Source organism: Pelodiscus sinensis, chromosome 4 (genome assembly GCF_052426305.1).
Source record: "Pelodiscus sinensis isolate ZL-2025 chromosome 4, ASM5242630v1, whole genome shotgun sequence".
Classification (NCBI taxonomy): Eukaryota; Metazoa; Chordata; order Testudines; family Trionychidae; genus Pelodiscus; species Pelodiscus sinensis.
Window position 1 is genome coordinate 34882202 of NC_143055.1, and position 12391 is coordinate 34894592.

Consider the following 12391-nt stretch of genomic DNA (forward strand, 5'->3'; position numbering starts at 1 on the left):
TAAACATACCGCAGTAAGAAGACCTAAGTATGTTGACTTTAGCTACATTGTTCATGTAGCTGAAGTTGTGTAAATTAGGGCAACAGCCCGCAGTAGTATAGACAAGGCCATAGTTTCAGGAGCTTTGATGAACCTTTTTATGCTCCCTTCATATCAACTCATAGAGAGAAGCATCAAATTTTACTTCAAATCTATGTTAACTAACTCAGCCCTAAGAGTGCAGAATAATATCTTGAGATAGCCATCCAAGTGACAATATGCAATCCTCTTCAACAGGAAATGACTTATTCACCTAATGTTAATATTGACAATAACATTCACATTTGCACCTTGAACTGGGCTTCTGGCCAAATCCACTCCTGCTTCGAGGAGTGAAGGCCAAAATTACACAGCACAATTTAAGCAAGCTAAAACAAAAACACCTAAAATTATTCAGCAAAACATTTTTTTTAATTTCCTATTTAAATAGTAGAAAGGAAGACAAAACACATGTTAAAATGAGGTAGTCATTTAAATTAAAAATAAATGTACATTTCTATTTTATTTCTTTGAAAAAAAATCAGGCAGCTTTGTAAAACCTTGGCCTTCCCCATTTATATATTTATAGACAGATGCCTGGAGTTAAGGTTGTACAACTATTTTCATTTAAAGTGTAATTTTCAGTTTTGTCAATGTTTTTACTTTTGGAGCTAAACTGGACGGTGGAGTTCTTTTAATCCATGAATTTGGTTTTTTTTTTTAAACTTTGAGTGAAACCAATTCAGCCGTTTTCAGGAATAAAGAGAATAAATGTACATATTTAAAAGATACAAACATTTTGAAGAGTTCTTGTGTTTTAGTGGTTTATTATAGAGATTAGAAGTGGGGCAGGGAGAGTGACCTAGATGTGCCTTTTAGTGAGCTGGCGTAAACTGACTGTGGTTTGTTAACGTTATAAGGTTGTAAAATTTGAATTTCATCTAAGGGCAGTGGATTTTGTAATGTGACCTCACAACAGTACTCTACTGGTTCTCTAAATGAATGCAAAGCTTAGGAAACTGAATAGGGGGTATGACTATTTAGTTCTATAGGAGTGAAAGATGCTGGGAGATTTGCTTTTGGTAAGGGTAACTTTTAGAATATTGAAAGATACAGGAGCTGGAGGAAGAGAAGGTGAAAAGTGTACTTAATAGATGGAAAAACAAACACAGAAACCAGTCCTTCATTGCACTGGAAAACTTTCTCTTTTCTAGCACCAGCCACAGCTACACTAGAGCTAGCAATGACTACTAAGGTGTGTGGTTTGTGTGATAAACATTGGCTTCTAAATCACCACCACCTATTTTCAAATCTCAGATCTCTCATTCTTTTGCTGTGAGAATATGTGCAAATCATATAACCTCTATTTGACCATTCTGTAAAAGGGGATAGTGGTAGAATAACCAAATATAAATAGCCCTCTGCCAACCCCGAGAGTAGTACCCTCGTCATCAGCTATAAGATGGCAGTGTGACATCAGACATACCTGTCCTCCATTAAAAGAGAGATCTAGTCGAAACCACTGTTTCAGAGAAAGGCTGAAGCTAGTTTTCACAGCAAGGTCTTCTCCTTTGACCAGATGCATCTGTATATGAACATAACCTGACAAACACAGCAACAAATGAAAACAAGGAAATGAGTATAAAAACACAAAAATATTAAAGCTAAGGCTAGCTTCCTAAATGTCATTCACAATAACCCTGTCCTGTAAAGCAATGCAGTGATAAATTGACTGTACTACTAAGAATCACAGAAATCAGATTAACAGAATTCAAGATTTTAACATCAGAATGGAGTATTACGATCATCTAGTCTGAAGCCACCAGAGAGAGAGAGAGAGAGAGTGAGTTTGATGCTCTGCATAACATGGGACTGATACTTTTATTTAAAAATAAACTATAGCTCAATTAAAGCAGGCTTGATGTAAGGATTATTGAAATTCTGTTATACATTGGATATTTTTTGTTTTCAAACACACAGGGCCAAAATGAAGCATTCTGCCAGACATGAGTTTAGCACAATAGACATGAAAAAACTGTTTGTAAATGTCATTCTTTGTTATGGGACAGGGACGGTAAGGTAACTCTATAAAGCCTTATACTATTATTACCTTCTTCATTCAGAAATACAGCAGGAGTACTATACATTTCTTCTGGGTCAATAAAGTAGAATATTCCACACAGATTCTTTTCGCAGTGATTGAGTAAATAAAGCCAAACTGAAATAGTGAACCTGCATAAGTACAAAAGAAACAAACAACCCACTCTGAGGAGATGGATCATATTGATTTTTACATTCTACATTTTTTTAAGAAAAAAACAACAAATGGTCTGGTAGCACTTTAGGGTATGTCTACACAGCAAAGTTATTTCAAAGTAACAGCTGTTATTTCGAAATAACTTTACTAGCATCTACACAGCCAAACCGCTATTTCGAAATTAATTTGAAATAGCCGAGCGCTTATTTCAAATTTGGTAAACCTCATTCTATGAGGAATAACGCCAAATTCGAAATAGCTATTTCAAAATAAGTGCTGCGTAGACACATATCGAAATAGGGGGTCTCCAGCCTTCCTAGGGTGCCCTGGTGGCCACTTCAGTCTCAACCAAGAACGCTCCTCTCCCTCCCACCTTCCCGGAGCCCTTAAAGGGGTTGACTCTGGCCACAGTGCCTGTGCCAGCTCCAAGCCTGCCAGCCCGGAGCCAGCAGTCACTGACCCAACCCAATGGCCCCAAAACATGAGCCAACAAGCCACTGGCAGCCAGCCCTCCACCACTCCCCAGGAGCAGTCTGCCAGCTCCCAGGAGCCTGCCAAGGCCCAGAGAAGGCGGGTGCCTTCCTGGTCCAAAGTGGAGATCGTGGTCCTTATTCAGGTTTGTGGGGGGGATGCCCCCAACACCCATGATCTCTGGGCTAGACAGAGGAACACGACCGTCTAAGGCAGGATAGCTGCCAGCCTGGCCACCAAAGGCCACATGCAAACCCAGGAGCAGGTTTGCATGAAAATCAAGTGGGTCCAGCGAGATCCCCAACCCTGAGCCCTGAGCTTCACTTCTCCCTTCTTCCCCTTGATTCCTCCTTCCAGCTCCCTCCTCCCAGGTTTCCCTCTCCCACCCTCTTTTCTCCCCTCTCCTGCCTCCTTTCCCCAGTCTCACCAGAGTTTCATTTCCCTTCCCTTCCCCCAGTTTTGTTCAATGAAGAGGCTTTGTTTTAATGAGCACATGTGTCTTTTATTGTACAGCAGGAAGGGAGGTTAGGGAGGGGTAAGTGGAAGGACGTGAGGGAGGAATGAGGCACAAGCCCCCAATGGGGCACACCAGGGAGAGTGTTAATGCCTGCAGAACATGCTGCCAAGGTTGCAGCAACATGTCCAGGAGAAGCACCAGATTGCCCAGGGGTGGCTCCGGCTCCATGCTGCAGAGTGCTGTGGTGTCCTGAGTGAGGGCAACCAGAACACACAGAGAAAAAAATGCTTTGCTGTCCCTCAGCGAGGTAGGCAAGCAAGCAGGAAAACCTTAGAACCGGCTGTCTGGGGAGGGGGGGTTGCCCTTTAAACACAAGTCTCAGATAGCCTCAGGCAGCAGCCACAAAAGGTAACTCCTGACCTGATGCCCTGCCAGAACTGGTTCTGGCCAGCCTTAAATGCAATTCAGCATCCAATCAGTGTGAACACGCTATTTCGAAGTAGCAAAACACTATTTTGAAATGCATTTTGTGTCTAGACGTGTTATTTTGAAATAAGCTATTTTGAAATAATGCTGTAGTGTAGACATACCCTTATAGACTAACAAAACATGTAGATGGTTTCATGAGCTTTCATGGGCACAGCCCGCTTCTTCAGATGACCAGAGTTATGAATTTGGGATGTGAACACTCGAAATAAATAGTAGAGGGGAATGGGGGAGGGGGGCCAGGGAATAAGGGAGGAGGGTGGGAGACAGAGCATCAGTAAGTATCTGGGGAATAGATACTTAAACCTAAGCAGATAAAAATCAAAGGCACGTTTTCCACTTTAGTTTAGCAAAGCTCATGTACTCCTTTGATCTTCCAAACAGAAGTCAGGGAAGTTACAAGTGCTTGGGACAAAACAAGCCATCATAGAGGCTGAATGTAGCTACAGTGTATGAGCCACTGCTACCATGGCACATGAGCCAGCCATGCTACCAGGTGTAAAAAGACAAGGAGGTAGAAAGTGCATTAAAATAGAGCTTCTAGACATGGATGATATAAGAGCCCTATGTCTAGAACTACTAATTCTCATGGATCCTCAACAAGTTTGGCAGCCACATCTCTTGTCCATTAGTACACAAGGGTGATATACTAATCTAGTGATAATTTTCCATTTCCAAAACCATATGGCACAGAGGGAAGCTTAGGGAGAAACAGGAGACCAGAGAATGGGTGGAGATCCTCCTCTTTTCTCCTCAGATCCCTACATGAGACTAAAGAGCAATGGAGCTTGAGAAAGCTTCTGGAAAGGTGTTGGTGTTCTTCATTAAGTACAGCTTCTCTGTATATCCTGGGAAGGTGTTTAGAAGCTGGGAGGCCTTATTTCTGTCCTTCTGGAATATTAAGAGGGAGCTCAACTTTATTTGGAGGAGAAGGGAGCTCAACTTTATTTGGTGTGGCAAATCTGAGCCCTATCACTTCTCCTCTGCTGAAAACCCCCTTATAAGCAACGAGAAGGCAAACTGCCCTATCACTTTCTTGAACTGGTGGATAGAGTCCCTTTACCTCAGTGTTTCTTAAACTTTTTAAGGCCGAGGAACACCAAACAATATTTTTTTTTATGAGGAACACCAAGGATTTTTGGTTGAGGAAAAAAAAATCTGGGGGGAAAAGGGTCGGGGGAAAAGGGTCGGGGAAAAATTATTAAGGAAAAAAAAGGGTCAGGAGGAAGTTATTGAGCAAAAAAAAAAAGTCACCCGCCCCTTTACGGGAGGCCATTTTAAATTCTGTTGTTCTCCACGGCACACCTCCAACTGCCTCGTGGCACATGGGTGTGCCTCAGAACACAGTTTAAGAAACACTGCTTTACCATGTAATTATTCTGTGCAAGGGTGGCTGTGAAAACAGATTTTAGCCTTTAGAAATTAAATATACTCATCTTCCAAGGTTTGCATTTGCTTACATTGGGTAATCGATCTGATGCTGTCTGATTGTCTCAAGCTCTCTATTGTGAAATTTCTTGAACTTCTTCACGATTCCTGTTTTCTCTCCGCTTGATGCATATGGAAAACTGAGGATCTCAACAGCATCTGCCAAATGTAATCATTCTTAGTTTGCCAAGAAATGTCAATCCACATTGACACCCCATGTTCACATACTGTTAAATGTTTAAATTAACTACCTTGAAACATAGGTCAAACATTATGATCTGACAGTTCACAAATACACAACAAATTCCTAATGTTTGGCCAACTCTCCTTTACACAATTTACTATAGCCTGGAGAAGGTTACTTATAGGGTCCATTCCTCATGGCTGTTTTGAAGCTAGAATTGGTGGTACTAAGGTAAAAAAAAAGGGGTGGGAGGGAATTGCAGTAGTTAGATACAGATCTTCCCAATAGGAACCCAATGAACTTCTGACAGAATGTTGGTTTCCCTAGATGCACCAAGATGTGTGCATCTATTCGATTTCTACACATATCCTGTATTCTGCAAGCTGTGTTTGGGGAACAATCATGGCTAAACCAAAGCATGAGATGTTGTCACGTTGCATCTCAATGTGATAGCATACTTTTGTGATGCCACATTGGATCACAACATACGACGGCTGTACTAAGGAACATACTAAAGAAGAAGCAACTCTTGGATCCCTTGCCATTTGATTATGTTATAGCAAATGCTCAGTTTTATTGGAGACAAACGTTTTGTTCACTAAAATGGCCTCATCACAGTTTTAGGCTAGAATAAAGTAAGAGCATACTAAACTACTTAGGAACAAAGTAGTACATGAATGTACTCCCATGGATTGCACTGGCAACAATACCAATGTAAGGGGCCATTAAAGCCTAATACAGGCAGTCCCCGAGTTACGCGAATCCGACTTACGTTGGATCCGCAGTTACAAACGGGGCTTTTCTCGCCCCGGAGGACGCGAGCGGCGGGATGCCCAGATGCACTGTGGTCCCGCCGCCCGCGTCCTCCGGGGCGAGAAAAGCTGCTCCCCGTCTCCCTAGTCTGCTGGGGGGGAGCGCCCCCCCCAGCAGACCAGGGAGACGTGAAGCAAAGCCTCGGAGGACGCCAGCAGCGGGACAGCCATGGCGTGTCTGGGCTGTCCCGCTGCCCGCGTCCTCCGCGGCTTTGCTCTGTGTCTCCCTGGTCTGCTGGGGGGAGCCCCCCCCAGCAGACCAGGGAGACGCGGAGCAAAACCGCGGAGGATGCGGGTGGGACCGCGGTGCGTCTCAGCGGTCCCGCCACCCGCGTCTCCCTGGTCTGCTGGGGGGAGGCGCAGCTAGTGTCCCCCTCCCCCAGCAGACCAGGCTTTTCTCGCCGACGATGCCTGGGGTAGAGCAGCTGGGGCGCTGCCGGGTTGGTCCTGCAGTGCTACTCCTCGGCGCTACTGGACCAACCCAGCAGCACCCCAGCTGCTCTGCCCCAGGCGTCCCCAAGTCAGCTGCTGCTGAAACTGACCAGCAGATGACTACAGGAAGCCCGAGGCAGAGTTGCTCTGCCCCAGGCTTCCTGGAATCAGCCGCTGATCAGTTTCAGCAGCGGCTGACTTGGGGACACCAGGGGTAGAGCAGCTGGGGTGCTGCCGGGTTGGTCCCCGCAGCGCTGAGGTGCGGCGCTGCGGGGACCTACCCGGCAGCGCCCCAGCTGCTCTGTCCCAGGCGTCCAAATTCAGCCGCTGTTGAAACTGATCAGCAGCTGATTCCAGGAAGCCCAGGGCAGAGCAACTCTGCCTCCAGCTTCCTGTAGTCAGCCGCTGGTCAGTTTCAGCAGCGGCTGAATCTGGACGCCAGTTCCAACTTACATACAAATTCAACTTAAGAACAAACCTACAGTCCCTATCTTGTACGTAATCCGGGGACTGCCTGTATGGCAAAAACTGTTCAGCTTCAGTGATAATAGACTTTCTTCTGAAACAATGGATTACATTTTGTACTACTTCTGTACCATACACTGTCTTTAAAAGGGGTCTGTGGGTGTAAATGAAAGCATAATCTGACCCACCATATTTTATCTCATTTTTATTCCTTTCTAGAACAAAAAAGATTTTGTTTATAGATAAGTGTAGCATAGCAGAGATACAGTTATAGATTAAATGGATATCGTATTCTAAACCCTATTTTTAGATGTTTATGTATCATCAAAAGTTTCCTTCTAGGCAGAAACTTCACATATGCACACTCAGTGCAAAGGCTCATCTTCTCTAAGGGGGGAGATCCATTTTAGGACCTGATCTTATCATTCTTGTACCCAATGAAGCAGGGTGTATTATTTAATTCAAAGCTATTTAAATCATGGATTTTAATCATTTTGCTACCAAACGTAAATCCCTCTGGCAAATATTTTTGCTGATAATTATATATACTTTTATAACAACTTATACAATGTCCCTTTTTGGTCTCATTTTAGCTCTCTAAAAAAAGGAAATATGTAATTGTACCTACCATTCTCATGGGGACATTGAGGTATCCTGTTTGCCTGCAGCCTCCACATATACTCAGAGTTCCACTTAAAACATACTTTGTGATCTTTATATGGACGCTTAGAAGGTGGAACTGTTTCCAACACAGTATAATTCCTGGCAACTGCCTGTTGGTAGCTTTCATTCCTCTTGGCATCATAACCCCCAATGGGTTTGTGACTAATCCATGCATATAGTATCACAGTATGCACTACTATAGAATGTCTGATGAAATAATCATCTCTGTAAACCATGATACTTGGAAATTTCAAATGCACTATTTGAGTTCTACTTATATGAAGATGCTTCTCATTCTTCCATCTCTTCTTATATACTGGCACACCAGTTCTGAACTCTGATGAAGCGACTGCTTCCAAAGTGACAGTGCAAGGCTTAGAACATAAATACTGAACTGAAACTTCGGAATCATTAAGAACTCTTTTTTCTAAAACATTTAAGTGAATAAAATCTTCATAAACCATGTTTTGGTCAGACTGTGGGATAACTGATGTCGTCAGGAGTGTCTCCTTTCCAAAAGATGGCACAAAATTCTGGAAAAGAAAATTCAAAATGTTATATCCAGCTGCCTGTGTTAAACTTCATTAATAATATAGTTTTCATAATGATATGTTACACATGCTTCATTTCCATTTAAAATGTTAAATATAGTACTAGACATCCAAAATGTAAACACCCTTTCATACAGGGCCTAATGATGGATTATTGAAGAAACACTGTTAGAATCTTTAGGCTAATATTTGGCCAGTTTAAATTTTAGAATTACATACACAAACACATATACCTACAGATACATAAGGTCCTATCCACCAAGAATATGACTTACTCTAGAAGGCACTTAAGCACATTGTAGGACTAGATCATCAGCACTCCTATTGTAATTTATAGGATTTGTACCCTTGTTTTGTTTTTGTTTAGTTAACTTTGTGGTAATACAATTTTAAAAATAAATGTTCCTACTATAGAAACTTTTAAATTAGTAATCTATTAAGTGGGGACTTTCCAATTTCCAGTCTCAGTTTTGTTATAATTCATGTTTGTAATGTATCCAAAAGTGTATTGCAAGAATGAAACGCAGAATGGCCATGCACTTACTAGTTGGAAATCTACTTGGAAAGTACAGCAGTCATGATTTCCAGCTGCATTGTCTGGGGTTCTAACGTGTCAGTTCCTCTGCTCTGGTCAAAGGGAATTGTTGCATAGTCTGGAGGGGCAGTCAGTCAGCCTTTCCTGTCAGAGTCTCTATGATAATCCTATTCTAGACTATGAAGACTGTATGTTTGCATCATTCTGGTGTGTACAGGTTCCCCCTTATATTTGGTTGAGGCTAGCTGGTTGTGATGCTCAACAGTGCTGGAAACCCCTTAAATTTCCATTGAGGGGTCAGTAGGTGAACCCATGCTAACCCACTCCACTGGGTTCCAGCTCGGGGCTCTTAAAACTAGTCAGGCACAATCAATCCCAACAATTCCTCCTTCTGTACCAAGAATTCCTTCCTATGTTACTTGGCTTTATGGGTTTCTTCAGACCGTATTTACAGTCATTCCTTCTCTGGGTGTTGTCTCTGGGCAGCTTGTCACCAATTTCTTGGCAGGACTTTCCTTCTCTACCCTGCCAACTGCTCTGGCAAGCTCCCCGTTCCTTTGCTTCTCATCTGCTTTATTCTCTCAGGGTATGTCTACACTACCCTCCTAATCGAACTAGGAGGGCATACGGCACGGAGTAGCTAGTTCGGATTAGACTTCCTAATCCGAACTAGCTGTACTCCTCGTGGAATGAGGAGTACAGCTAGTTCGGATTAGGAAGCCTAATCCGAACTAGCTACTCTGTGCCGCGTGTAGCCGCGCGGCACGGGGTTCGAACTGCCAGCATTTAAAAATGGCGCCGGCCGGCTTTATGCAAATGAAGCCCGGGAAATTCAAATCCCGGGCTTCATTTGCAAGTGCGGTATGCCTACATTGCCCTCCTAGTTCGAATTAGGAGGGTAGTGTAGACATACCCTCAGTTGCTGTGAACCTGTCAGTCAGCACTGGTAGGGGGATCTACCAATACTTCTTTGTGAACTCTAAGGTCATTATATAATATGTGCTTATCCTAGCTGTACAATGAGGTTGTCTACTCAAGACACTGGATAGGCATCAAACTTCCATAATTTGTTTAATTTACAGAAAGCTATAAAAAACCTGACTGAGCTGTTAGGCTTGTGGATTAGGACTACTGGACTGTACCACATACTTTGTAATTCTGTGATGATTTGTCCTGGAGGTTGCCCTCCCTCTTTTGTTTGTGGGTCAAGTGTTTTCTCAACTTCTGAGTCTGCCTTTGATAACACTGTCTGTGATCCTAGCTTTGGCTTGTAGAGTTGTAGTGCTATAAATAGTCCTTCTCAAGATGTCCTCAGTTATAGCAAGTTGCCATCATAGAGTTGCCTTTTTTTTCTGATCTGGCTGACAGATTTCATAATTCATTGGCCCAATCTGGTGAATACTCTCATACAGGCCCTGTCTTTTGCCCATCAGTTTCAACTGGGTAATAATACTAAGACTTGGTCACCAGGCCAGAACTCCCTTAGTCAGGCCCCCTTGTTATTGTTCTGCTCCTTAGTTGCTTGAGCTCTTTATAGTTTCTGTTTCTCAAAATCTCATAAAGCCTCCAGACTCTCTTGCTCAACCTGCAGGTTAGATGATCTCAACAGTTTCTTTGAATCTACTCCATTCCAGTGGAGTCATCACATTTGTTCAAACAGCCTCAGTCTCTTTGGCATAGGTCCCATCCCTCCCATCTAGTAGCTTGTTTCTCACCCTGGTCGACTGGCCTTCATTTGCAGTAGAGAAAAGACCTCATCTTCAAAGGTACAGAGGTTGCTGAGATTCTAATCTGTTAAACTAGCTATCCCTATTTGGCTTTTCAAAAGAGTTTGTTTTAAAAATGTCTTGAAATGGGGCCAATACCTTCTTACCAGGAGCAAGTAAGTAGTTTACATGCTGGGCCTACCATGGGGTGGCTTGTTTGTCTACCTGCCATTAGAGAGACTTTAGTGCAGGGCTAGTCCCTATGGAGACACCTCAGGGACATTTTTCCTTCTCATTGAACTTCACCACCCAAATCCAGTACTGCTTTTAAATCTAGGTCATTAACATGCGCTATGGCAGGGATGGGCAATAATTTTTGCCTGGGGGCCACTTCAAAAATTTTTGAAGTAGCCCCAAGCCACCCCAGAAGGGGCAGGGCCTAAATGAGAAAGGTGGGGCTACTATAATTGGTCTGGGGGTGGGGGAGCCCCTTTGCCTCCCCTTCCCACTAGGCACCCATGCCCTGGAAGAGGCTTGGCATGCTCCCCTACCCCAGGCCAATGAGGGCCTGGGGGTGGGGGAGCCTGGGAAGCCTCCTCCCACCCTGCGAGGAGCATGTGGCACTTTGAAGTGCTGCGGGCTCCTCGCAGGGCTGGGGAAGGGTGAAGAAACCTTCACGCAGCTCCCCCACCCCCTCCGGTTTCCCCGCTGCCCTGCGAGCAGCACGCAGGGCTTCAAAGCGCCACTTGCTCCTGGCAAGGCGGGAGAGGCTTCGCACGCTCCCCCGTCACCAGGGCAATTAAGGCGCTTTGATCACATTCCCCGGTCAATATTATAATGACAATATACTCAAGGTCTTATTCTGTCATAGCTCCATAGTCTGGACATCAGAGAAGAGGGTAGAGAATAAGCTATGGCTAAATTCTAGTGTGAGATCTAATCTGTAGGGGGTGAGGCTGACTCTCATCCTGTAGTCTCAGTTCAGCCACACTCTTTAAGAGCAACCCTAGTCAAACCAGAAGAGGCAGGTGCCTCCTGGATTGTGTTTTCGGGATGTCAGTCTCGAAGTAGTATTCTGCTAGGCTTACCCCTTCTTTTAGAGTCTCTGGTCAATGCCTCTGCACCCAGTCTTGCACAGCAGTGGGGAGGACACAGAGGACCTTTGAGGTCTTTGAGGACCATCAGTTTGGCTGCCTCCTCAGTCTGGCTTCAGGCCTCTTGTGCTTCCTTCTGACATCTCAGAGTTTCTATGCCAGTGCCCAGGGCCACATGGACAGGGTAAATCTCTGCTCTCTGAAATGGCAGCAGTAAGTCTCTTCCCTTAATCATAACTGGTCAAATATATTGCCTTTACCATTCTAGGCTTGTTTAGTTTAGAAAAGAGAGGACTGAGAGGGGACATGATAGCAGTTTCCAAATACCTAAAAGAGTGTTACAAGGAAGAAGGAGAAAAATGGTTCTCCTTGGCCTTGGATGATAGGACAAGAAACAATAGGCTTAAAATTGCAGCAAGGGAAGATTAGGCTGCACATTAGGAAAAACTTCCTGTCAGGGTGGTTAAACACTGGCATAAATTGCTAGGGAGGTTGTGGAATCTCCATCTCTGGAGATATTTAAGAGCAGGTTGGATAGACATCTATCAGGGTGATTTAGATGGTGCTTGGTCCTGCCATGAGGGCAGGGACCAGACTTGATGCCCTCTCAAGGTTCCTGAAAGTTCTAGTATTCTGTGATTCTAGAAGTTGAGAGTGGATTGTTGATTGAAGGCCTGATAGGCTATCTATGCTTCCCCTATTCATATAGATGCTTGGCAGAGGTGCCAGTGGGCACTAATGGCAAGGCATTAAAAAGGCTCCAGGTCTTCCTAATGTCCCATCTTGGACAGTACAGGGCCACTTAATGAACTAATCATAGCTAGTGGGGACA

At 44.0% G+C, this 12391-nt stretch overlaps 1 protein-coding gene across 1 annotated transcript in view; it reads right to left on the reverse strand.

Moving 5' to 3' along the window:
* Positions 1–12391, reverse strand: part of SEL1L3 (SEL1L family member 3) — a 66776-nt gene that overhangs the window by 48698 nt on the left and 5687 nt on the right. Inside the window, exons 2-5 of the mRNA XM_006138169.5 lie at positions 7639–8206; positions 5150–5276; positions 2129–2250; positions 1505–1620 (exon numbers count right to left, since the gene is read on the reverse strand). Coding sequence (XP_006138231.2) covers positions 1505–1620; positions 2129–2250; positions 5150–5276; positions 7639–8206 — 933 coding nt within the window. The remainder of the gene's footprint in view (positions 1–1504; positions 1621–2128; positions 2251–5149; positions 5277–7638; positions 8207–12391) is intronic.